Raw genomic sequence first — 27,535 nt, 5'->3', positions numbered from 1 at the left:
CACATTGGTACCTTCGTTGCGTTTTGTCAAATCTGCTGTGAAAGTGTTCTTAAAATGAACATGTGCTGGGTCATCATCCAAGGCTGCTACAACATGAAATACGTGGCAGAATGTGGGTAAAACAGAACAGCAGACATACAATTCTCCCCCAAGGAGTTCAGTCACAAATTTAATTAAACACATTTTTTTAACGAGTGTCATGAGCCTGGAAGCATGTCCTCTGGAATGGTGGCCAAAGCATGAAGGGGCATATCTGGCATGTAAATACCTTGCAATGCTGGCTACAAAAGTGCCATGGAAATACCTGTTCTCACGTTGTGGTGACGTTGTAAATAAGAAGAGGGAAGCATTATCTCCTGTAAATGTAAACAGACTTGTTTGTCTTAGTGATTGGCTGAACAAGAAGTAGAATTGAGTGGACCTGTAGGCTCTGAAGTTTTACATTGTTTTGTTTTTGTGTGCAGTTATGTAACAACAACAAAAAAATCTACATTTGTAAGTTGCACTTTCATGACACTACTTTATATGAGGTGAATTGAAAAATACTATTTATTTTGCTTGTTTTTTACAGTGCAAATATTTGTAATCAAGAATAATATACACTTTGATTTCAGTTACAAGACAGAATACAATATATATGAAAATGTAGAAAAACATCCAAAATATTTAATAAATTTCAATTGGTATTCTATTGTTTAACAGTGTGATTAAAACTGCGATTAATTGCGATTAATTTTTTTGAGTTAATTGCATGAGTTAACTGCGATTAATCAACAGCCCTAGAAAAAATATTCTTAAGTAATGAAACTTCGACATGGTCACATTTTTTAAAAACAATAGAATTGTTTGTGGGTTTCACTGACAACCAAGTAGCTATTTTTGTTGTTGTAGTAAAAGCTTGTCAATATTTTAGGTCTAGATCACCTGGCTTGGACAGATGATGGACAGTTGTTGGCAGTGTCTACACAAAGAGGCTCACTTCACGTCTTCTTGACAAAGCTTCCAATCCTTGGAGATGCTTGCGGCACACGGATTGCGTACCTCACTTCTCTTCTTGAAGTTACTGTGGCCAATCATGTTGAAGGAGTATGCTAGCCTATTAATTTTTCACTTAATTTAGGTGTAACTTTTAAATAAGTAATAACAATGAGAAAATTTGGTATGATTTTCTCATAGGAGCTACCAATCACAGTTTCTGTTGAAGTGGAGCCAAACTTTGTTGCTGTAGGTCTTTATCATTTGGCTGTAGGAATGAATAATCGTGCTTGGTTTTATGTACTTGGAGAGAATAGTAAGTATGACTGTAGTTCTCTTATCTTAAAGTATCATATCAACCATTATCTGCAAAATATATGTCCATTTTATAAAATAGGTGTTTTGTTTAACTCTTCTAATATCCTACTTAGTGCAAGGTGTTGTTATTGTATAATCTCATGGGACACCAAAATTCAGGACTGCACATTGGATTCCCAGAATTTGGATTAGTACAAACAAGACATTGTGGAGGCAATTAGAACAAAAATTCAGGGTTCCCAGGATTGGATGAAGCCTTTTATTCTTTATGTCATCAGGTCAAACGCAGCTCATGCTGCCTGAAAGTCACTTCCAGATGAAGGTTGTTTGGCTTATGTAAAATTAGTTAATGGTCTCAGTTGATATTGGCAGTCCTAACAGAGAGGCCGAGGCTAAACTATTCTCAAATTCCTAGCGGTGTTCCCTCCAGAGTTTAGATGGATTGGTGGGCAGAGTGGAAAAGTTTGTGCTATACCTGTTTTTTTAGGCAACAGACTTAAGTCTCGGTACTTGTCAATCCAACATCTTTTATGAATAAAAAGATTACTCTAAAGGGAAAAAGGTCCAGCATAGATGGACTAACTGTAGGTTAGTGAGGTTTTGTTGGGGAAAGAAGGTCCCTTTTAACCCTTAGTAACATAAGGATGCAACTGCTGTCTCATAGTCTCCCATGTTTCTGTCAAGAGTTCCTCCTACTTCTCCACATTTTACTCCCCTGCCTATAATAATTAGATTATTATGAATTACTCAGGTAGGTAGGAAGAACACAAAATGGACCATGCACAATTTCTTTTTTATTTTTTTTTTTGCCCCTTCCCTTCCCCTTAAATTCTGTAGGTGTAAAAAAGCTTAAAGACATGGAGTATCTGGGGACAGTAACCAGTATATGTCTTAATTCTGACTATGCTGCTGCACTCTTTGAGGGTAAAGTCCAGTTGCATATGGTAAGTATACATAAGATTTTGAACTCTGAAAGGCCAGCTGAACTGAGGTGGCAATAGACTGAGGAAGAAATTGTGAGTCCTAATGATAGCAAAATTGGTCTGAGTGGAAGTTAGGTGCTGAGTGGGTGAGGAGATGTAACTAACTGAGGTAGAGTTTAAAACCTTCCAAAAAAGTATTTTAGTAGCAAACATGAGAACAACAACTGAGTTACAGGTGGCTTGCAGAAGTGTACATTCTGTCTTGAAGTGGCAGTGGATGAGAAGAAAGTTCTAGCTTATGAGGTGTTTAACAAGCTTTCTTTGGAAGCTCTGTATGAGGTCTTAGGGGAGCAGCTAGTGGTTTATAAGTGGTACATATGAAAGGGCAAATCTGAGCTAGTTATAACAACTAAGGTAATGCCTTAGTGTCAGTTTCATACAGACAAAATTCATTAATATCTCACTAGTGGTGGTGATTTTAGTTTTGCTTATTCCTTATACTTTAGATAGAAGGTGAAAGTTTGGATGCTCTGGAAGAACGAGAGACTCGACTTTTCCCAGCGGTGGATGATAAATGTCGAATCTTGTGCCATGCTCTTACTGGTGATTTCCTCATCTATGGTACAGATGTAAGTATATTACTTGTTTCAAATTCTTCTTAGATTCAATAAGTTTCTGGTTTTGATTACTTGGACTATTTCTCTTCATACAATAGGCATAAAGTGTATGGTTCTGCTATGCAATGTACCAAGACTTACTTTGTATGCAAGCTATATTTTAGGCAAACAGAGACAAAATTTTAGCCAGCTTCCTGAATTATTTAGGTCTGTGTGTGATGCAGTTGCACTGGCACATTACAATGGTTCAGTTGGTTTTGGTTGATGCTCAGCTTCGTAACTTAAGGCCAAGTCCTGCTTTCATTGAAGTCATTGTCAAAACTGCTATTGAATTTATTATTACACTGGTGCCCAGGGGTATCTATCAAGGATTAGGTCTCCATTGTGCTAGGAGCCTTACAACTTGCAGGAAGAAGATAACCTAGATTATGAGGAACTATTATGTGACAACTGCATAGGAGTATCATCCACCACATGCTGTCTCCTTTACAAACATAAAGGCACAGTTTCTGCCTCCAACAGCTCACAGTCTAAAAAGATACACAGAGTGGAGGGATTAACAGGTGCCCTCTGGGGCACCTGGCATTGGCCACTGTCAGAAGACAGGATACTGGGCTAAATAGACCTTTGTTATGTTCTTATGTTACCACGGTAATGATTAGCCACATCCTAACCTATAAAATTATTTTTAGTTTGTTTGGCTTTGTTTATAAATTGTCTGTATATCTAGAGTTGCCCCTCAACCTTGCATTATTAATGAGAGAGTTTCTTGTAGACATTGCTTTAGAAGTGTGTCTTCACGATGTGTTACCCCCCAAAATCAGACTCCCTGCAGTGGCTTGCCTATATCAGTAAATCAGGTTCTCAATTTGTCTGGTTTTGGTAGGTGAAAGGAGGTGAGCCACCCTAAAGGAATTGCCAAGATTTTACCAGAGGTTTTTCCCCTCTGACCTTTGGAAAACTCCCCAGAACAGGCTAACTCTGTTGACCTTTGGGAGTACACAGATACAGCTATCCACTCAAAGGATTGACACTCGGGCGTAAGTTTTGAAAACAAAAATATTCTTTATTTAATGTATCAATGTTCTCTGATACAATAAATCTTAAAAGCATATATAAACAAAACAAAACACAAATTCTGTTAGCAAAAGTATACACATCAAAGTATCCAATACTGTACTACCATCCAACTGGAAATATATTTAAGTGGTTACATTCTACATGCAGTGATCAGTCACATGTAGGATGCTGAAAGCAAGTTCTTACTTAAATATTAAAACTGTATACATAGTAACAAACATACATACACAAACATCCAACTTTATTATCTCAGGCATTCAGATTCATATATCCTATTTTCTCCTTATACCATGGTCGTCATGCTTACTTTTCCGCAGTCTTCTTCCCCTCAGATCCATCAAATGGTCCTTCTGTTCTGTCATAGCTACTTCTTAGCTGCTGCTGCTGTCTTTGCTTCTCTGCTACTGACTCTGTAACCCACACACCTCCTGGGTGTGGTGTTTTGTCCCATCTAGTGGCACCAAGGTCTCTTAGAGAGAGAGATAAAATGAGTCTGCTCTACAGCCTTAGCTAACAGCTAGTTCGCTTTTAGCTCATTCAGTAGAGGCTCATGCACTAAGCTCTAGAGGTCCCAGGTTCTATCCCTTCTGTCTACTTTACACCTCTGCATGATTGCTTGGTCTGCCACAACAGCTCCCTAGCCCTGTTCTTCCCTTCTTTAGTGATTTCAGCTCTCTTCCTGCTTCTTCTGACTTCTCCTGCTGACAAACTCTCTTCCTTCTGCTCTCTCATTCCAATGTCTCTGACAATGACCAACACACACACTCAAGCATCTCAGCTTTCTGCCTTATACACGCTTTTTGGCCTATTCTGATTGGTTACTTCCTCAGTCCTTCTTGTTAGCATACCTATCCTCCATTCATCTTTAAGCCTACTCTGATTGGTCTGTTCTTATAACCCAATCACAGCTGCTAAATGCATCTATCAATCAACGCTGGATGTGGTTGAAAACCTGTGCCATGCTCAACTGACCCCTCCCTTCAAGTTTTGTAGTGACCTTTATCTCACCGCAGCCTGCCAGTTTGCTATAGGCCAAATTGGTCCAAGACCACCATTTACTCTGGCTGTGATTACCTGTTACCACCATCTTGTTGTCCCTGGCTGTAACCACTTAAAACTGCCTTTCTTAGTTATTAAACCCTTATAACTATGAACACTTATACATTTATATGCATCTTAACATTAGGATTCACTGTTACCACTCCAATTTTTACTAATTTAAATAAGTTTAATTTTGATTCCTCCCTTGCTTCAGCTAGTGATGGCAGGGCAATGTTCTTAATGCTGTATTCCTTACTGTAGTACGGTAGGCACTCACCGCCATGGCGTCTCCTGCTGTTGTCTGGGAATTAGCTCAGTTCCAGCCTCGGAGTGCCTCCTGCAGGCTGGTGTCTTTCTACCAGTGCCTGCTTCATCCTGCTCTCCACCACTTATCGCACTTCAGCCCCCGCGTTCCTCCCGGACTCCGGTGCCCCGTACCTTGGGGTGCTGCCTCTCAGCAGTGCCCCCACACTCTGGGTCTCCCCTACCTAGGGAATCCCAATCCCCTCATCCCACCTTGCCTCAGTGACCCACTGCCAGTCCTCATCTAGCCCCTTTCCTCAGGGCAAACTGCAGTCTGAAGTGGCCACTCATCAGCAAGGGGGTTTACCTGCTGCCTTTCCAGCCCCAGCTGCCTCCCTGCAGCCCTAGTACCTCCCCTGCCCTTTAGCAAGGCCTCATCCTGGGGACTCACCAGACCAGAGCTCCTCAGCTCTGCCTGCCTTTCCCCAGCCCTGCTCTGCCTCAGGTACCCTGCTTGATCTCCCAGGCAACCTGGTCCTCTCTGCTCCTCAGCTGGAGCAAGAGTGTCCTCTCACTCCCTCAGTCTGCCCTTTTATCAGGGTCAGCTGGACCCTAATTGGGTGTGGCCACCCAACCAGCCTCCCTTGGCTGCTTTTAACCCCTTCTTAACTGGAGTGGAGTGACTGCCCCACTACACTTACACAGAATAGAGCAGCTGAAAAATCTCTTTTATCAGAGGGATTTGAATTAAGAGAGGGTGGTGGTTTTGAGGACAAGCTCATGAAATGCATTTAATATGTTGGGAGTGATGGGAAATGGAGTTTTGAGAAAGTTCTGAGTGGACATACAGTGTGTGAAGGCTGACATCATTGGTGGACGGTAAGAAATGGAAGAAGCACCTTTGAAAAATGAATGAAGTGATAAACAGCCACACATCATTATCTGGGCTGGCATCAGGTATATGAAAACCAAAGGATGTGTTGGCACAACCCACAACTTCCTCACAATTTTTAATGTAAGTTTTTGAACAGAAGTCTAGAAACTAGAATAACCAAGATGATCAGGCAGAGAGATGAGAGAAATTACAAGCAGTAGAAAGAAAAATTGTCTGGCAGTTGTATGAATTGTTTTCTTTAGAAGATTATTCTGGACTCATCAAGAATGAGTAGATTTGGATTTTTATCCACTGGTATTTTTTAATGTATGTGCTATACTCTTGCTGTGTGGCTGTAGCTCATCATCATAATAGCAGATGTTGTGCATCTGGGGTTAAACTTCATTTCAGACTAGCAGCCAGCACAGAGATGATATACTTGTCTTCCAAGAAGAAGTCTTAACCATATAACTAACTAGAACTCATATGGAACGGGTCCCATATGAGGAGAGATTAAAGAGGCTAGGACTTTTCAGCTTGGAAAAGAGGAGACTAAGGGGGGGGATATGATAGAGGTATATAAAATCATGAGTGGTGTAGAGAAAGTAAATAAGGAAAAGTTTATTTACTTGTTCCCATAATATAAGAACTGGGGGCCACCAAATAGAATTAATGGGCAGCAGGTTTAAAACAATTTAAAGGAAGTTCTTCTTCACACAGCGCACAGTCAACCTGTGAAACTCCTTGCCTGAGGAGGCTGTGAAGGCTAGGACTATAACAGGGTTTAAAAGAGAACTGGATAAATTCATGGAGGTTCAGTCCATTAATGGCTATTAGCCAGGATGGGTAAGGAATGGTATCCCTACCCTCTGTTTGTCAGAGGATGGAGATGGATGACAGGAGAGAGATGACTTGATCATTACCTGTTAGAAAGAAAAGGAGTACTTGTGGCACCTTAGAGACTAACCAATTTATTTGAGCATGAGCTTTCGTGAGCTACAACTCACTTCATCGGATGCATACCGTGGAAACTGCAGCAGACATTATATACACACAGGGATCATGAAACAATACCTCCTCCCACCCCACTGTCCTGCTGGTAATAGCTTATCTAAAGTGATCATCAAGTTGGGCCATTTCCAGCACAAATCCAGGTTTTCTCACCCTCCACCCCCCCACACACAAACTCACTCTCCTGCTGGTAATAGCCCATCCAAAGTGACAACTCTCTTCACAATGTGTATGATAATCAAGGTGGGCCATTTCCTGCACAAATCCAGGTTTTCTCACCCCCCTCCAAAAACCACACACACAAACTCACTCTCCTGCTGGTAATAGCTCATCCAAAGTGACCACTCTCCCTACAATGTACATGATAATCAAGGTGGGCCATTTCCAGCACAAATCCAGGTTTTCTCACCCCCCCCCCCACTAACACGGCTGTTACTCTATTACCTGTTAGGTTCGCTCCCTCTGGGACACCTGGTATTGGCCACTGTCGTTAGACAGGATACTGGGCTGGATGGACCGTTGGTCTGACCCAGTAGGGCCATTCTTATGTTCTCATGTAGAATATGCACTCTTTCAGAAACCTCTTTTTTTTCTTTCCTCAAATCTTACCTGCTGGTTCAAAAACCCTGGTGTCAACCACAGTTGGAATTTTTGCAAGACTGTAGACAAGGTTTAAGACAGTAAAACTACAACATGTCTCTCTGAGTCAAGTTGTTTCTGACATTTATATAACTTCCCTTTAAAACATCATGTGCAGTTGTTAGTACATTTTAAAACTGTCAGAAGAGCTTCTGTTCCTTTATTTTATAGTAGTGATATTATTTCCACTGTAAACCATAAAGTAAATAATTTTCTTGTTCAATTTATCAAAGAAAAAGTTTTGAAAATGTACAACCTTTTGGCCAGTTAATGGTTCAGTAGAACATTCTGTTGTGCTGTAAAAGACCTTTGGGTGAGATGTTAGAGCTTCAGTATCCCATGGGCTCAAACCTTCGATATGATGATCACTTTCTGTGGGGTTTTGAATACCTTCCACTGCTACTGATTTCAATGGAAGTTCAGGGTACAAAGTACTTCAAAGGATTGAGCCCTTAATTACTCTACATAAGATGCTATGCGGGATTTCCAAAGGAAAGGTAGCATTTCAGTCTCCAACACCATCATTGGCTTAGTAACATAGTTAAAAAGCTCATTAGTGATTTTTGCAATTAATTATTGGGCTTTTTGGTTATTTCATTTTTTTAAATTATTTTTTCTAAGATGTTACTGATTTAATATAAGATACTGAATTCACAGCTGAACAATGGGGTGTGTAAGAGTTTTACAATTGGCTATTTTGTGTGATTTTTAAAATATCTTCTGTACATATAAGAGGAAAATGGAAAGAATCCCTAAAAGATTTCTCCATATTAAAATATAGCATTAATTAAATAACTAATTCACTTTTTTTCTAAGGTAGGTACACAGATTTTAAGAGCATCACACTTGCTATATGGAGACAGAGACAAATTTGATAGCTCTGGATACTACATGCTAAGCCCTTCTCTCTAGAGCAGCTTTTCTCAAACTGTGGGTTGGGACCCCAGGGTGGGTCAGGACCCTGTTTTAAAAGGGTTGCATGGGCTGGCGTTAGACTTGCTGGGGCTGAAGGCAAAATCTGAGCTCCACCCACGAGGGCTGAAGTCCTCAAGCTTCGGCACCCGCTAGGATGGCAGGGCTTGGGCTTTGGCCCCCCAGCCTGGGGTGCTGGGGCTCGGGCTTCGATCCCCTTTCCTGGGATCGTGTAGTAATTTTTGTTGTCAGAGGGGGGTCATGGTGCAATGAAGTTTGAGAAACCCTGCTCTAGAGAGCCATCCAATTCTCTCTGCTTCCAGAACGGTATAGAATGTAGCAGACCTTCGTCTGCAGACCATGGGCACAGGGAAATCTCTCATTTTTTCTCCAGCACTTTTCTAAACTCATATTCCACTTCTAGATGGTTTTTGATCCATTTGGCTCAGAATTCTAAATATTTGAGAGGGGGATAAATTTCTTTGAGCTGATTTTGCAGCTTTCCCTTGCTACAGCGCTGCGTCGGGGGGGGGGGGGGGGGAATGCTCAGCCAAGGGACTAGAGATAAAGTGTTTTTTCTGCTCCTCTGTTCTACCAGAGTATATTGAAGAGTACTTTTGCCTCTTTGGCAACCAGGAGAACACATTCACACAGGAATCAAGGTTGCCTCAAAAAATGCCCTAGATTCTCCTGTCATCTCCCCCAGAGCAGCTTCCAATGGGGAAAAGAAGGCCAAAGACACTGCAATTGCTCTTCCTTAAATACTCCTTACGCTTAGCACTCCAAGATAGGACAAACCAAAATGGAGTAACATTAGAGTGACTCCATCAAAAAGAATTACCTCAACATTGTTTATATTATACACTGGACCCTTGCTAGAACACGTGTCTATATAGCGCAGATTCGCATATAACGTGGTTGCGGCCATGGATCCCAAATTTAATTACTTTAATTGCAATTCATTTTAACGTAGTCCCGCTATAATGCGGTCCCTGCGTTAACGCTGTACCGCGCATGGATCCCAAATCCCATGTTCTAGCGAGGGTCCAGTGTAGTTACTTGTGTAGTACCAGTATTCTGATTGTTCTATTATTTATTATTAGACAGGTGTTATTCACTATTTCTACATTGAAGACTGGCAATACGTGAATGAATATCGGCATCCTGTCAGTGTGAGAAAAATCTTTCCAGACCCCAATGGAACCAGATTGGTTTTCATTGATGACAAAAGTGATGGCTTTGTGTATTACCCAGTAAGTCAATTCAGGACATTCATTCCACTTTACTTACAAGCAGAGTTCTCTGTAAGTTATTTCTACTCATGGTGTGTTTTATCACAGCATAAAGAAACATGTGCCAATTGGACTGATTTGCCACCCAAAAAAAAAAGTGAGGTGGCAGAGGGAATAGCCTAGTGATAATATAGGGACATAGAATCTCCACACCAGATCAGACCAAGCTTGCCCGTGGAAAAAATTTCTTCTTAACCCCAGGCAGTTGGTTTACGTACTGTTTATAATTACTTTATCTTATCTAATGTTACTGTGTATTTTCTCATTATCCATATTAATGTCTCATTTTTAAGCCTGTTATGCTCTTGGACTCAACATCTGAAGCAGAGAGTTCCATAGACAAATGTGTGTTGTGTAGTAATAAAATTTGTATTAGTTATAAATGTACTTCACTGTGCCCCCTTGTTCTTGTCTTATAAGAAAGGCAAATGAGGAGAACGCAGTTTACCTTCTTAATAACATTCATTATTCATCTTCTCTCTAAACTAAATAATTCTACTATTCCCAGTTTCTACCCATATAAAAGTCTTCTAATGTCCTCAGTAATTTTCATTGCCCAGTTCTGGACCACTTATTCCTTTTACATCTTTTTTGAGATGGGTGACCAGAACTGATCACACTATTCAATGTGTCTCATTTGCTTTCTGCTTAGTAAATAATTTTACATTACTATTTTTTGTAGGTAAATGATGGTGTTCATGAGATCCCAAATTTTCCACCAACCATTAAAGGCATTCTGTGGGAAAATTGGCCAATAGATAAAGGTGTATTTGCTGCTTACGATGATGATAAAATATATACTTATGTCTTCCATAAGGATACCATACAAGGTACTGTAAATACTTTAGTTAATCTTATTAGCTGTCTGACATTTCATGGCAATTAAAGTTAGAACATGTTAGACAATAATATTAAATATTGCCTTTTAATTTGTATTTTCATGTGAATTTGCTGCATGTCAATAATAGTACTGCTACTGGTAAGTATTGGCCACCACAGAGCAGGCAGATACTGTGCAAGTTTCTCCACACAGCTCCCACAAGGCATTTCAGTCCTAACCTGCAGATTTCCTACTACTCTAGTCCATGGCCTTTAGCCTGCAAGTTATGTTGAATATTTGTGAGAAATGTCTGCTGGGAACAGGATCACAAAACTCATTTCAGTTTTAAGCAGAATTTTAATCGAGGTCATCTAGTGTAGTGGTTCTCAACTAAGCGTATGTCTACACTACGAAATTAGGTTAAATTTATAGAAGTTGATTTTTTAGAAAGTGATTTTATACAGTCGATTGTGTGTCCCCACACTAATGCACTAAGCACATTAAGTTGGCAGAGTGCGTCCACAGTACCGAGGCTAGCGTCGACCTTCGGAGCATTGCACTGTGGTTAGCTATCCCACAGTTCCTGCAGTCTCCACCGCCCATTGGAATTCTGGGTTAAGCTCCCAATGCCTGATGGGACAAAAACATTGTCGCAGGTGGTTTTGGGTACATGTCGTCAGTCGCCCTTCCCTCCGTGAAAACAACAGCAGACAATCGTTTCACGCCTTTTTTCCGTGCGGGCACCATACTGCTTTCAGCAGACAGTGCAGTAAGTCTGCAAACCATAGTTGTCACTGAACGACCACTTCCGCTGGCACTCTGCTCTCCTGGTGGTCTCGCAGGGCCGCTTCCGCTGCAACTCTGCTCGGCTTCTCTTGGCTCGCCATACCCCGGCAAGCGTGCAGCCTGCTCAGCTGTTGTGTCCTGGCAGCAGACAGTGCAGTAGGTCTGCAAAACTGGTCATCGAATCACCGCTTCCCCTGCAACTCTGCTCTCCTGTAGACGCCATACCACAGCAAGCATGGAGCCCGCTCAGATAACTGTGGCAGTTATGAGCATTGTAAACAGCATGGTGACGAGAGCAATGAGGACATGGACACAGACTTCTCTCAAAGCATGGGCCCCGGCAGTTTGGCCATCCTGGTGGCAATGGGGCAGGTTCATGCCATGGAACGCCGATTCTGGGCCGTGAAACAAGCACAGACTGGTGGGACCGCATAGTGTTGCAGGTCTGGGATGATTCCCAGTGGCTGTGAAACTTTCGCACGCGTAAGGGCACTTCCATGAAACTTTGTGACTTGCTTTCCCCTGCCCTGAAGCGCAAGCATACCAAAATGAGAGCAGTCATCACAGTTCACAAGCGAGTGGCAATAGCCCTCTGGAAGCTTGCCACACCAGGCAGTTACCGGTCAGTTGGGAATCAATTTGGAGTGGGCAAATCTACTGTGGGAGTTGCTGTGATCCAAGTAGCCAATGCAATCACTGAGCTGATGCTATCCAGGGTAGTGACTCTGGGAAATGTGCAGGTCATAGTGGATGGCTTTGCTGCAGTGGGATTCCCTAACTGTGGTGGGGCGATAGACGGAACACATATCCCTATCTTGGGACCGGACCACCAAGGCAGCCAGTACATAAACTGAAAGGGGTACTTTTCAGTGGTGCTGCAAGCACTGGTAGATCACAAGGAACGTTTCACCAACATCAATGTGGGATGGCCGGGAAAGGTACATGACGCTCACATCTTCAGGAACTCTGGTCTGTATGAACAGCTCCAGCAAGGGACTTACTTTCCAGACCAGAAAATAACCATTGGGGATGTTGAAATGCCTATCATTATCCTTGGGGACCCAGCCTACCCCTTAATGCCATGGCTCATGAAGCCATACACAGGCACCCTGGACAGTAGTCAGGAGCTGTTCAACTACAGGCTGAGCAAGTGCAGAATGGTGGTAGAATGTACAGTCTAAACGCTTAAAAGCGCGTTGGCACAGTTTACTGACTCAGTTAGACCTCAGCGAAACCAATATTCCCATTGTTATTACTGCTTGCTGTGTACTCCACAATATCTGTGAGAGTAAGGGGGAGACATTTATGACAGGGTTGGAAGTTAAGGCAAATCGCCTGGCCGCTGATTACACACAGCCAGACACCAGGATGGTTAGAAGAGCACAGCCAGGCACGCTGCGCATCAGAGAAGCTTTGAAAACCGGTTTCATGGCTGACCAGGCTACAGTGTGATAGTTCTGTTTGTTTCTCCTTGATGAAAACCTGCCCCCTTGGTTCACTCTACTTTTCTGTAAGCCAACTGCCCTCCCCTCCCCACTTCGATCACTGCTTGCAGAGGCAATAAAGTTATTGTTGTTTCAAATTCATGCATTCTTTATTAATTCATCACACAAATAGGGGGATAACTGCCAAGGTAGCCCGAGAGGGGTGGGGGAGGAGGGCAGCACCGGGTGGGGTGGGGGAAGAGGGAAGGACAAGGCCACACTGCACTTCAAAACGTTTTGAATGCCAGCCTTCTGTTGCTTGGGCAGTCCTCTGGGGTGGAGTGGTTGGGAGCCCGGAGGGCCGGCCCCCCGCCCTCCCGCATTCTTGGGTATCTGGGTGAGGAGGCTATGGAACTTGCGGAGGAGGACGGTTGGTTACACAGGGGCTGCAGTGGCAGTCTGTGCCTTTCCTGCACCTCAACCATACAACGGAGCATATCAGTTTAATCCTCCAGTAGCTTCAGCATTGCATCCTGCCTCCTCTCATCATGCTGCCGCCACCTTTCCTCTTGATCCTGCCATCTCTCCTGTTGCTCCCACTTTCTGTCATTGCGTTCATTTTGTGCTTTCCTGGACTCTGCCATTGTCTGCCTCCACACGTTCTGCTGGGCTCTTTCAGTTTGGGTGGACTGCATGAGCTCAGAGAACATTTAATTGCAAGTGTGGTTTTTTTGCCTCCTTATCTGCGCTAGCCTCTGGGACGGAGATGCTAGTGGCAGCGTTTAAACATTTGCAGCTGCAGGAGGAAAAAAAGGGAGAGTAAAATTGAAAAAGACACATTGGCCATTTAAAAGGAGGGGCTGATGTTTTCGGGTTAACATGCAGCACAAACCCAGCTAAACCCCGCCCCCACCAAATTCTCTGGGATGATTGCTTCACGCCTCACCCCACCGCGTGGCTAACAGCGGGGATGATTTCTTTTCAGCCACAGGCAAACAGCGCAGCAGGAACGGCCACCTCTGAATGTTCCCTTAATAAAATTCCCCTATTTCAACCAGGTGACCATGAATGATATCACTCTCCTGAGGATAACACAGAGAGATAAAGAACGGATGTTGCTTGAATGCCAGCAAACACTGGGACCACACGCTGCCACGCTTTCTTATGCAATGATTCCAGACTATGTACTACTGGCCTGCCGTGGTAAAGTGTCCTACCATGGAGGATGCAATAAGGCTGCCCTCCCCAGAAACCTTTTGCAAAGGCTTTGGGAGTACCTCCAACAGCTTCATGGAGATGTCCTTGGAGGATTTCCGCTCCATCCCCAGACACGTTAACAGACTTTTCCAGTAGCTGTACTGGCTGCGAATGCATCCCAAGTCTTCAGGGCAAATTAATCATTAAACGCGCTTGCTTTTAAACCGTGGATTATATTTACAAAGGTACACTCACCAGAGGTGTCTTCTCCGCCTTCAAGGTCCGGGAGTCCGGGTTGGGAGGGTACTGTCTCCAGGGTGATAAACAGTTCCTAGCTGTCGGGGAGAACAGTTTTTCCTCTTGCCTGGTGTGCACTATCTTCAACCTCCCCCTCCTCATCATCTTCCTCATCCTCAAAATCCTCATCCCTGTTGCGTGAAACTTCCTTGCAGGACTCCACGTACAGGTGTGGGGTAGTTGTAGGGGCACCCCCTAGAATTGCATGCAGCTCATCATACAAGCGGCATGTCTGGGGCTCTGACCCCGAGCGGGCGTTTGCATCTTGGGTTTTTTGGTAGGCTTGCCTGAGCTCCTTAAGTTTCACATGGCACTACTGCGGGTCCCTGTGATAGCCTCTGTCCTTCGTGCCCTTGGAGATTTTTTCAAATATTTTGGCATTTCATCTTTTGGAATGGCGTTCTGATAGCACGGATTCATCTCCCCATACAGCGATCAGATCTAGTACCTCCTGTTCTGTCCATGCTGGAGCTCTTTTGTGATTCTGGGACTCCATGATCACCTCTGCTGATGAGATCTGCATGGTCACTTGTGCTGATCAGCTGGCCCAACAGGAAATGAAATTCAAAAGTTCGCGGGGCTTTTCCTGTCTATCTGGCCAGTGCATCCGAGTTGAGAGCGCTGTCCAGAGCGGTCACAATGGAGCACTGTGGGATAGCTCCTGGAGGCCAACTGTTATCATGTCCCTTCTCAGTCTTCCCTTCTACAGACCAAACAACCCAATTTTTTCAATCTTCCCTCATATGTCATGTTTTCTAGACCTTTAATCATTTTTGTTGCTCTTCTGTGGACTTTCACCAATTTGTCCACATCTGTCCTGAAATGTGGTGCCCAGAACTGGACACAGTACTCTAGTTGAGATCTAATCAGTGCTGAGTAGAGCAGAATAATTACTTTTTGTCTGTCTTACCACACTCCTGCTAATACACCCTGGAATGATGTTTACTTTTTTTGCAACAGTGTGATGTTGTTGACTAATATTTAGCTTGTGATCCACTATGACCCCCAGATTACTTTCTGCAATACTTCTTCCTAGGCAGTCATTTCTCATTTTATGTTCGCGCAACTGATTGTTCCTTTCTAAGTGGAGTACTTTGCATTTGTCTTTATTGATTTTCATCTTATTTACTTCAGACCATTTTTCCAGTTTGTCCAGATCATTTTGAATTTTAATCCTATCCTCCAAAGCACTTGCAAACTCTCCCAGCTTGGTATCATCTGCAAATTTTATAAGTGTACTCTCTATGCCATTATCTAAATCATTGATGAAAATACTGAACAGAACCAGACCCAGAACTGATCCCCACAGGACCGCACTCGTTATGCCCTTCCAGCTTGACACTGAACCACTGATTACTGTCTGGGAACGGTTTTCCAAACAGTTATGCACCCACCTTATAGTAACTCCATTGAGGTAGTATTTCCCTAGTTTGTTTAAGAGAAGGTCATGTGAGACCGTATCAAAAGCCTCACTAAAGTGAAGAAATATCACATCTACCACTTCCCCCGTATCCTCAAGGCTTGTTACCCTGTCAAAGACATCTGTTAGGTTGGTTTGACACAATTTGTTCTTGACAAATTCATGCTGATGGTTACTTATCACCTTATTATCTTCTAGGTGTTTCCAAATTGATTGCTCCGTTATTTGCTCCATTGTCTTTCCAGGTACTGAAGTTAAGATGACTGGTCTGTAATTCCCCAGGTTGTCGTTATTTCTCTGTTTATAGATTGGCACTATATTTGCCCTTTTTCCAGTCCTCTGAAATCTCTCCCATCTTTCATGACTTTTCGAAAATAATTGCTAATGGCTCAGATATCTGCTCGATCAGCTCCTTGAGTATTCTAGAATATATTTCATCAGGCCCTGGTGACCTGAAGACATCAAACTTGTCTAACTAATTTTTACCTTTTTCTTTCCCTATTTTAACCTCTGATCCTACTTCATTTACACTGGCATTCACTATGTTAGATGTCCAGTTGCTACTAAATTTCTTTGGTGAAAACTGAAACACAAATGTAATTTAGCACTTCTGCCATTTCCACATTTTCTGTTGTAGTTTTTCCTCCCTCACTGAGTAATGGGCCTACCCTTGATCTTGTTCTTTCTCTTGCTTCTAATATATCTGTATAATGTTTTTTGTTACCGTTTATGTCTCTAGCTAGTTTAATCTCATTTTTTGCCTTGGCCTTTCTAATTTTGTCCCTGTTTATTTGTTTATATTCATGCTTTGTAATTTGACCTAGTTTCCACTTTTTGTAGGCTTTTTTTCAGTTTTAGATCATTGAAGATTTCCTGGTTAAGAGAGGGTTGTCTCTTGCCATACTTCCGGTCTTTCCTACGCAATGGGATAGATTGAGCTTGTGCCCGTAATGTCACTTTAAAAAATAACAACTCTGTTGAACTGTTTTCCCCCTTAGACTTGCTTCCCATGGGCTCTTACCTGCCACTCCCTGAGTTTGCTAAAGTCGTCCTTCTTGAAATCCATTATCTTTATTGTGCTGTTTTCCCTCCTACCATTCCTTAGAATCATGAACTCTACCATTTCATGATCGCTTTCACCTAAGCAGCCTTCCACTTTCAAATTCTCAACCAGTTCCTCCCTATTTGTCAAAATCAAATCTAGAACAACCTCTCCCCTAGTAGTTTTCTCCACCTTCTGAAATAAAAAATTGCCTCCAGTACATTCCAAGAACTTGTTGGATAATCTATGCCCTGCCATATTATTTTTCCCAACAAATGTCTGGGTCATTAAAGTCCCCCAATACCAGCACTTCCTGTGCTTTGGATGATTTTGTTAGTTGTTTAAAAAAAGCCTCATCCACGTCATCTTCTTGATAACATGGTCTGTAGTAGACTCCTACATGACATCGCCCTTGTTTTTTACCCCTTTTGTCCTTATCCAGAGACTTTCAACAAGTCTGTCTCCTATTTCCAGCTCAACCTCAGTCCAAGTGTATACATTTTTAATATATAAGGCAACACGACCTCCCTTTTTTCCCTGCCTGTTCTTTCTGAGCAAGCTGTACCCTTCTGTACCAATATTCCAGTCATGCGTATTATCCCATCAGGTCTCTGTGGTGCTAACTATGTCATAGTTGTGTTTATTAACTAGCATTTCAAGTTCTTCCTGCTTATACCTCATACTACTTACTTTAGTGTACAGACATGCAAGACACTGATTTGATTTCCACCCATGTTTTCTCTCATCTCTTCCTTGTCGCTGCTATAACAGCCCATGCTCCCCCCAGATTTTTATAGAAACATGTTAGCTGCTGGTCAAAGCCTCAGTGACTTTTCATTTCCTATTGGCTTAGAAATCACATATTAAAGGTCCAGAGACTGTTAGCCTGGCAGAGTACAGGATATGGGCTACAGTCTCTAGGACATATGGAGCGTGGGGAGGGGGAAGACTGAGCTTTCAATACTTTCTGGTAAGTACAGTTTTTGTTTTTTCTTTCTTTTGATACTCCTTATGGATGTGCAAATGTACATTCTGTAGTATCTCTATCTACCTTACTGAGTTGGGGTGTTTGTGACTGTGCTAAATGTATTAATAAACTGTGTGGATTTACCTCAGCTCCTAGAGTTTTCACCAAGGTTTTCTCCATTGTAGCAACCCAAATCAGGAGTTATGGGATCCTCGTATTCCCATATCTCAATGACTGGCTCAGCAAAACGGTCCAGACATGAAGCCCAGGTTTTAACATCCATGTTGCTTATCCCCCTTTGTTCTCCCTTGGTCAATATCAATGCCAAAAATCAACCTTAAATCTCATGTAATACCTAGACTTTATAGGGGCCACTATCAACTCAGTCTCTGCATAAACCTACCTACCATGGGACAGGTTCCAGACCCTGAAAGAACTCATAACTCGTGTAGTCAACAGTCCTTCAGTCATAGCCAGGACTTTCCTATCCTTCCTGGGACACATGGCCTCATGCATATAAATCTCCATCTTCACTGCCTCCGGATGTGGCTGCAGTTGGTTTACTCACCCAACCATCATGCTGTGGACCTCGTGCTCACAGGCCTCCCCCCCACACAAACGCGTGGTAATCTCGTCCCTCCACTGGTAGAGGGAACACGTAGGGGTTCCCTTCCCACCCTCGCTCCCCACACAAGACAGTTATCACTAACATATCCCTCCTAGGCTGGGGAGCGCACATGGGTGAATACATGACACAGGAAACATGGACTCTTTGGGTGTCCAGAATGCACACCAACATTCTGGAGCTCTGAGCTGTAAGGATGGCATGTCAGGCCTTTCTCCTGCTCATCCATTCCCATCAGATTCTCATAATGTTGGACAACACTACGACTCTTTGCAACAAACAGGGACACGAGGTTGATGACTCTGTGCTCCGAAGCAGTCACCCTTTGGAACTGGTGCATCACCCACCAGATCATCTTATCTGCAGCCTATCTCCCAGGGGCACACAACATGATTGCAGACTTGCTCAGTACACAGTTCATGATTGACCACGATTGGAAACTTCATGACACCATGGTATAGGACATCTTCAACAAGTGGGGAACTCTGACCAGAGACCTTTTCGCATCCCCAGTGAATAGAAAATGCAGCACATATTGCTCCAGAGGAGGTCCGAGGCACCACTTCAGAGCAATGCTCTCATCCTCTCCTGGTCAGACCAACTCAATTACGTCTTCCCTCCTCTCTAACTCCTACCATGAGTACTACACAAGATCAGACAAGACAGAGCAACAGTCATCCTGATCATCCCCTCCTGGCCCAGACAGTTTTGGTTTCCCAACCTCCTTTGTATGTCTACCTGTCCCCCAATTCCCATCCCTGCTTTCCCCGATCTCCTGACGCAGCACAACAGCGACATCAACCATCCCAATCCACATGCATTTCACCTCAGAGCAGGGTATTGGATGGGCATATTCTCTGGAAGGGGTGTGTTCATAAGAAATGCAAAACATCCTCTCCAGCAGCAGGAAGGAATCCCCTAGGAGTTGTTACCGAGCCAAGCGGAAATGCTTCTCCTCCGGGGCAGAGTACAAGGGACTTTCCCCAGAAGGAGTGGGGATTCCCCACCTCCGGGACTACCTACTGTCCTTGAAGGCATCAGGGCTTGGCCTCCGCTCTCTTAAGGTCCACCTAGCAGCAATTAGCATCTTTCAGCCCCATGTGGAGGAACATTCTATCTTTACTCACCATTGACTGCTAGGTTTTGGAAAGGCCTCATCAGAACCTTCCCACCTGTACAACCCATCACTCCCCAGTGGGACCTCAACCGCCCTTTCAACTGCTGGCATCATGTTCTATGTCCCTCTCCATGAAGATTGCCTTCCTCATTGCTGTCACTTCAGCAAGAAGGGTCAGTGAACTTGGGGCCATGATGGCAAACCCTCCTTTCATGATTTTCTATAAAGATAAAGTCTCCTTACACCTGCATTCCAAATTTTTGCCAATGGTCATTTCCCAGTTTCACGAAAATCAATCCATTCACTTACCTGCTTTCTTCCTGAAACCACACGACTCTGAAGAGAAACTGCAACTCCACTACCTCCATGTCCGTGGGGCCTTGGCCTTCTACCTACAGAGGCCATGACCAATCAGGAAAACCCCCAGATTGATTGTTGCAATAGCTGAAACTGTTAAGAGGCAGGCAATCTCTACACAGCTAATCTCCAAGTGGATTTTGGGGTGCATTACACTATATCAATTATCTGGCCTCCCACTATCCTCAGGGGTGTAGGCCATTCTGTGAGAGCCCAGGTTTCAACCATGGCCTGCCTCCACAATGTACTGCTTTGGGATATATGTAGAGCAGCCACATGGAATTCGGTACACATCTTTACTGCACATTACGTCTTGGTGAATGTCTCAGTAACGGATGCCTCCTCCAGGCATGGCTGTCCTCCACTTATCTCTTTCATCTGCTTCTTCGCATCCTCCTTCAACTTAGGTACCACTTGTTAATCACCCTCAATGGAATACAATAGGGCCCATCTCTCGAAGAAGGAGAGGAGGAGTTTGCTGACCTATAACTGGAGGTTCTTCGAAATGCGTGGCCCATATCTGTATTCCGCTTCCTGCCCTCCTTCCCCTCTGCTGCAGATCTGCTGGATTTGCAGTGGAGAAGGAACTGGAGTTGCAGTCAGCCTGCCCCGCCTTTTATCTCTTCAGATGAAACCATGAGGCAAGTCAGGGTGGATGTGCAGACCGATGGACGCTACTTTCTAATTCTCCACTTCAGACCCATGGTGTGCATATGATCCCTATTTGTATTCCACTGAGGGTTTACACATATCTCAAAGAGCCTCTGCTTACAGGTACCTCCTCTTTTCTGTCTTACTATCTATCCCTTTCCTAATGGTTCCTAACATTCGGTTAGCTTTTTTGACTGCCACTGCGCCATTGAGCGGACATTTTCAGAGAACTATCCACTATGACACCAAGACCTCTTTCTTGACTGGTAACAGCTAATTTAGACCCCATCATTTTGTGTGTAGAATTGAGTGTTTTCCAATGTGCACTACTTCGCACTTATCAACATTGAATTTCATATGCCATTTTCCAGTCACCCGGATTGATGAGATCGCTTTTTAACTCTTCACAATCAGCTTTGGACTTAACTATGTTGAGAAATTTTGTATTGTCTGCAAATTGTGCCACATCACTGTTTACCCACTTTTCCAGATCATTTATGAATATGTTGAACAGCACAGGTCCCCATACAGTTCTTTCAGGTACCCCACTATTTACCCCACTCCACTGTGAAAATAGACCATTCGTACATTTTGTTTTCTGTATCTAACCAGTTACTGATTCATGAGAGGACCTTACCTCTTATCCCATGACCGATTATTTTGCTTAAGAGCCTTTAGGAGCTTAAGAGCTTAAGGTTTGGGACCTAGATAAAGGCTTTCTGAAAGTCCAAGTATACTATATCTACTGGAGCACCCTTATCAGCACGCTTGTTGACACCCTCAAAGAATTCTAATAGATTGGTGAGGCATGGTTTTCCTTTACAAAAGCTATGATGACTCTTCTGCAAAATATTGTGTTAATCTATGTATCTGATAATTCTGTTCTTTACTATAGTTTCAACCAATTTGCCTGGTACTGAAGTTAGGCTTACCAGCCTGTAATTGCTAGGAGCCTTTTTTAAAAATTGGCATTGCGTTAGCTATCCTCCAGTCATCTGTTACAGAGGCTGATTTAAACGGTACGTTACATACCATAGTTAGTAGTTCTGCAATTTCATATTTTTTAGTTCCTTCATAACTTTTGGGTGAATACTGGCTGATCCTAGTGACTTATTACTGTTTAATTTATCAGTTTGTTCCAAAACCTCCTCTATTGACATTTCAGTCTGGGACAGTTCCTCCTCAGGTGTGGGAATCTCCCTCACATCCTCTGCAGTGAAGACTTGTCATTTTGCTTTTTGTCTTTCTTGAGTGCTCCTTTGGCACCTCTGTCATCCACTGATTGTTTGGCAGGCTTCCTGTTTCTGATGTACTTAAAAAAAAAATTGCTCTTACTTTTTGTGTCTTTTGCTAGTTGCTCTTCAAATTCTTTTTTGGTATATACTTTTACACTTGGTACATACAGTAAATGATGAATGCCAAACAGGAGACCTTGAATTAGTCTGATTGGTCCAGGTGTAGTGCTGCTGCTATGCCAAAGGGTAAAAGAACAAAGCTGTTGGGATTTTCAAAATAAGATTCCTTCACTCTTACGTTTTTTAACTGTTCACAACTGCAACTGGTTGCTAAACATGTCATAATGAAGGAGCATTTTAAATAACTTTTTTTTTTCTGATCTCCTAATACAGGGTCCAAGGTTATTTTGGCAGGTGGCACAAAAGTTCCCTTTTCCCACAAACCATTGCTTTTGTATAATGGAGAATTAACCTGTCAGACTCAGAGTGGGAAAACAAACAATATCTATCTTAGTACTCATAGTTTCCTTGGCATTTTGAAAGACACCGGGTTTAATGAGCTGAAACAAATACTTACTCAGACTTTAATGCTGAAAAGGTAGGTCTGCTTTTTAATTATATGGGTTAATCATTTCCTTCTGTGATTGAAGCACACAGTACAGCATACACTGGTGTTCTAAAAATCTCTTGCTAAATATTGATAAAGTTATATTGAACCATCATTCCGTAGAAGTGCTTAGTCTGTCTGGGTAGCCAAGTAACAAATGACACAATGATGCTTTTTCTTACTGTAAAGTAAGAGCTACAGTAATTTATTCAAGACCTATTCTGGGCTGCATGGTAGCTTCTGCCTCAATACTGGCTGAAAATGCATGCCACCCACTCCCTCCATTCTAAAGGAGCAAAAAACAGTACAATGGGAGGGTGTAGTGCAAAGTGAGAAGTAAGCTAGAGAAATAAAGTATTTTTCTGAAGGAGAAAGGTGGGGCAATTTTGTATACGTTGGAGGCTGGTGTTTTCATGTGGCCCTGTTTTTTCCTGTCACAGGGCTCCTAGCAATTTCCCTCAAACCTAGAAATTAGTCAGTCCCCAGTTTCCCTCTGCTTTGAGGTTAACTAGTTTTTGAGGTTTAAAAGAAAATGTTCTAATAAAATACACATTGAATGCAACTGTTCGTTTTAGTTTTGCTTTTCACCGTGCATAGGTTTTCTGAAGCATGGGAGGTATGCAAACTTCTGAATGATCAATCTGGTTGGAATGAGCTGGCCAGAGCTTGCCTACATCACATGGAATTGGAGTTTGCGGTACGTGTTTATCGGACAATTGGAAATGTTGGGATGGTGATGTCACTAGAGCAAATAAAGGTAACATTTTAAAATAATTACCAAACATTTTTGTAAAAATATGAAAGATTAAGATTAAAATGCACTTTTAAGATTGCTGGAATTCTGGTGTTGTGTGTTTATATTGAAGAATTATTTTAGTGGTGTCAGTATTTTAGCGGGAGAGGAAGAGTATGTATTGAGGAGAAACCAGAGCCATCTCTAGGCAGCTTGCATATTCCAGAATGTGTTAGATGCTTACTGGAATCCCTCCTTAATTAGTTGATTTGCATTTAGCACTGTAGTACTACATGTATGTATACTGTGGTATGTAACCTCTCATTTAAATCAGCTTGTGTACCAGATGACTGGAGGATAGCTAATGTGACGCCAATTTTTTTAAAAGGCTCCAGGGGTGATCCTGGCAATTACAGCCTGATAAGCCTAACTCAATTTGTTGGGGAAGAGTCAACATGGTTTTTGTAAAGAGAAATCATGCCTCACCAGTGTACTAGAATTCTTTTGAGGGGGTCAACAAGCATGTGGACAAAGGTGATCCAGGGGATATAGTGTACTTAGATTTTTCAGAAAGCCTTTGACAAGGTCCCTCACCAAAAGCTCTTAAGCAAAGTAAGCTGTCATGAGATAAGAGGGAAGATGCTCTCATGGATCAGTACCTGGTTAAAAGATGGAAAACAAAGGATAGGAATAAATGGTCAGTTTTCATACTGGAGAGAGGTAAATAGTGGTGTCCCCCGCAGGGGTCTGTACTGGGACCCGTACGATTCAACATATTCATAAATGATCTGGAAAAGGGCGTAAAACAATGAGGTGGCAAAATTTGCAGATGATACAAAACTATTCAAGGTAGTTAAGTCCAAAGCAGACTGCAAAGAGTTACAAAAGGATCTCGCAAAACTGGGGACTTGGCAACAAAATGACAGATGAAATTCAATGTTGATAAACACAGAGTAATGCACATTAGAAAACATAATCCCTCCCAACTACACACATAAAATGATGGGGTCTAAATTATCGGTTACCACTCACGAAAGAGATCTTGGTGTCATTGTGGATCGTTTTCTGAAAACATCTGTTCAATGTGCAGCAGAAGTCAAAAAAGATAACAGACTGTTAGGAATCATTAGGAAAGGATTAGATAAGAAGATAGAAAATATCATATTGACTCTATATAAATCTATGGTACACCCACATCTTGAATAGCGTGTGCAGATCTGGTCACCCCATCTCAAAAAAGATATATTGGAATTGGATAAAGTTCAGAAAAGGGCAACAAAAATGATTAGGGGGATGGAACAGCTTCCATATGAGAAAAGATTAATAAGACTGGGACTTTTCTGTTTAGAAAAGAGACGACTAAGGGCGGGGATATGATTGAGGTCTATAAAATCATGACTGGTGTGGAAAAAATAAATAAGGAAGTGTTATCTACTCCTTCTCATAACACAAGAACTAGGGGGTCACCAAATGAAATTAATAGGCAGCAGGCTTAAAACAAACAAAAAGAAGTATTTCTTCACACAACACACAGTCAACCTGTAGAACTCTTTGCCAGAGGATGTTGTGAAGGCCAAGACTATAACAGGGTTCAAAAAAGAACTAGGCAAGTTCATGGACCATAGGTCCATCAATGGTTATTAGTCAGAATGGGCAGAATGGTGTCCCTAACCTTTGTTTGCCAGAAGCTGGGAATGGGCAATAGGGGAAGGATCACGTGATGATTACCTGTTCTGTTCATTCCCTCTGAAGCCCTTGGCATTGGCCACTGTCGGAAGACAGGTTATTGGGATAGATGGATCATTGGTCTGACTCACTGTGGCATTTCTTATGTTTTTGTGTAATTTTTAAAAATGTGTTATTTACTCCTCATAACACAAGATCTATGGGTCACCCTCTGGGTTCTGACAGTTCCTGAGAAAGGAGAACACGGTATTATGTTTCTAGAAATAAACAGAAGACAGGACAACGCCGATTTTGAAACTTTGATATGGTTGAAATGGCACTACTTGCAAAGCACCTGTGAGTTACACATTTTGGAAGTGTTAAAAATTACCAAATTCTTTTGGCCTTTGTCTCTAACATAGACAATTCCCAACACTGTTTAAATACTAAAATTTCTATTACGTTTTTTTTTTTTAAGGTGAGCTACAGGAGCTTTTAAAGATTTTGTGAGCCCACCAAGAAATTTTGCAGTTGCTTCTGCTTTCTCCTCATATTTCACAATCTTAAGGCTATGTTCTGATCTCATTTGGGGTAACTACTGAAATAAGTGGAGTCTCTCTGGATTGACAATGGTGTAACTAAAATCAGAATTTGGCAACTGGATTGTGTATGTGTTGTCATGAAGATTGCTCCTGGTTGTCATATTTGTTGTTAATTTGTCCACCTCACGGTTCAGAGCCCTTATAAAGGCTTTAGTTCAAAACTTTACTTTATAATTTTTCTGTTTGGTTTTCTTAATATAACATATATAACATTAGTGTCATCATTTCATTTTTTGTATATGAAGTCACAAAAAAATATTTCCATATTGTTGGAGATCCCAGGGCATGGCCACTAGTTAAGTCGAGGGGATGGAAGGCCATAAGGGTTGAGGAAGTCTTCCTGCTGAAGGCCTAAGGGCTTCTTCTTAACCCCCTTAATAGAATTCAGGCCTGGCTGGTTTGAGTAAGTTCTTTTGCTTTTAAAACAATGTTGCAGCCGTAGATAATGCCTTATAGTGTAAGGTTTGCTGACGCCAAGTTAAAAATAATAGGAGATAGTTACAAGGCCAGGCCGGATGTGCTGGTTGTTTAAGTTGCTAGGAATGCTTGTTAGAGGTTGCAGGAAATAAACATTGTTGTAACGCACATAAGGAAGGCAGAATATTTGTGCAAAGTTTTTTAATTGGCTGATGTGTAGTGCAGTAGCATCAAGGAATATAAAAGTGTGTGTAATGACCTGCTCTGGTGTGCAGGATTTGAGATTCTGTTCTCCCTGTACCTTGTTTGCAGCTGCAAATAAACTTTTCTACTTCTCCAGCTGGTTGTGATGATTGAGTGAAACACACCGGGTAACAAACCCCTGCTGTTGTTTTGCCTCTTGGCACTGGGTGCCGGCAATAATATGTTCTGTTTACTACTTTTCACTGCTTTGTTGATGTTTTGCTTTTGCACATTCTGTATGTAAATGGTATATAGTAATTTTGATTACTAGATTTCTAAATGTACAAGTAATATTTATAGTGTGTGTAATGTGTGGGAGTTCGTATTACCTTTAGAAACTAAACTTTTGCATTTCTAGTTTTTTTGTGTTCAAGTAGGTAACCTTAATATGTTGCATTAATGTGGGTTTTTTATCCAAAATTAATAAAACAATATATGTATACATAGTAATATATATTTGAAGAAAACAAAGCAGAAAATTGGAGCATTTTTATGTTATTTCATTTTCCTCATTCCTTTCTCTCTGTTCTTCTTTCCATTCAGTTTCTATACTGTTCAAATATATATACTATAGTTACAACAATGTGTCTACTCATACAGTATAGATTTTACAGAGACAATCAAGACATTCAGAATGAAGCATTTTTTTATAGTTTTTATTGAGAAATGTTCATAATTGTTACATTGTAACTAAGATCAATACTTTGCAATAGTGCATCTTAAAAATGCATATTAAAATAGGAAATGTTAGACTGTTCTATTGCAAATTGCTGATATTTACTCCTGGGAGAATTCTGCACCACTGCGCAATGCAGAATTTCCTTTCCCCTACAGAAATGGGCTGCAGTGCTGCTAGACCCAGCAGAGCCCAGCTCACACATAAGACACTGCTGGGGGGAGGGGGCAGGAGCTAGAAGGTTCCTGGCAGCCGCAGTTCCCAGCATGCCCTGAGGCAAGGAGAGGGTGGCACACAAAAAACTCCATGCAAGCCTGGGACTGATCATCAGGCTGTTTCTCCCTCTGCATCCCTGGCTCTGTGGGGGGGAAAGGGGTGGGTATCAGGCCTTGGGGAATCACGGCTGGGCTCTGGGCGGGTGTGGGTATCTGGGCAATGGGGTCCTGTGGCTGGGCTCTGAATGGGAGACGGTGCGGGTATCTGGCCCATGGGGGCCCCGCAGCTGGGCTCTGGGGGAGAGAGGGTTCAGGTGTATTGGCTGTGGGGGCAGGCATGGCTTCACTCTGGCAGGGGAGGGGTTGTGGGTGTCTGGCCCCCTGGCTGGGCTCTGAGTTGGGGCGGGAAGGGGGCAGAGACACAGGATCTGGGTTGTCATAGGTGTTTCTTTAACTCTCTACTCCTGGGGAAAATTTTGTGTGTTTGTATTGTTACAGACATACGTGCTGACAG

At 42.4% G+C, this 27,535-nt stretch overlaps 1 protein-coding gene across 2 annotated transcripts in view; it reads left to right on the top strand.

Moving 5' to 3' along the window:
* WDR19 (WD repeat domain 19) overlaps positions 1-27,535 on the top strand; it is a 108,455-nt gene that overhangs the window by 45,494 nt on the left and 35,426 nt on the right. For both annotated transcript variants that reach the window (XM_084626148.1, XM_084626147.1), the window contains 8 exons: positions 914-1,086; positions 1,177-1,291; positions 2,131-2,237; positions 2,723-2,845; positions 9,737-9,886; positions 10,608-10,755; positions 22,257-22,461; positions 23,068-23,227. In XM_084626148.1, the coding sequence (XP_084482274.1) occupies positions 914-1,086; positions 1,177-1,291; positions 2,131-2,237; positions 2,723-2,845; positions 9,737-9,886; positions 10,608-10,755; positions 22,257-22,461; positions 23,068-23,227 (1,181 nt within the window). The remainder of the gene's footprint in view (positions 1-913; positions 1,087-1,176; positions 1,292-2,130; positions 2,238-2,722; positions 2,846-9,736; positions 9,887-10,607; positions 10,756-22,256; positions 22,462-23,067; positions 23,228-27,535) is intronic.

The sequence above is a fragment of the Lepidochelys olivacea genome, assembly GCF_965140295.1.
Source record: "Lepidochelys olivacea isolate rLepOli2 genome assembly, chromosome: 4".
Taxonomy (NCBI): Eukaryota; Metazoa; Chordata; order Testudines; family Cheloniidae; genus Lepidochelys; species Lepidochelys olivacea.
The sequence above is the reverse complement of the archived record's forward strand: the minus strand, read 5'-3'. Positions and strand labels throughout refer to the sequence as shown.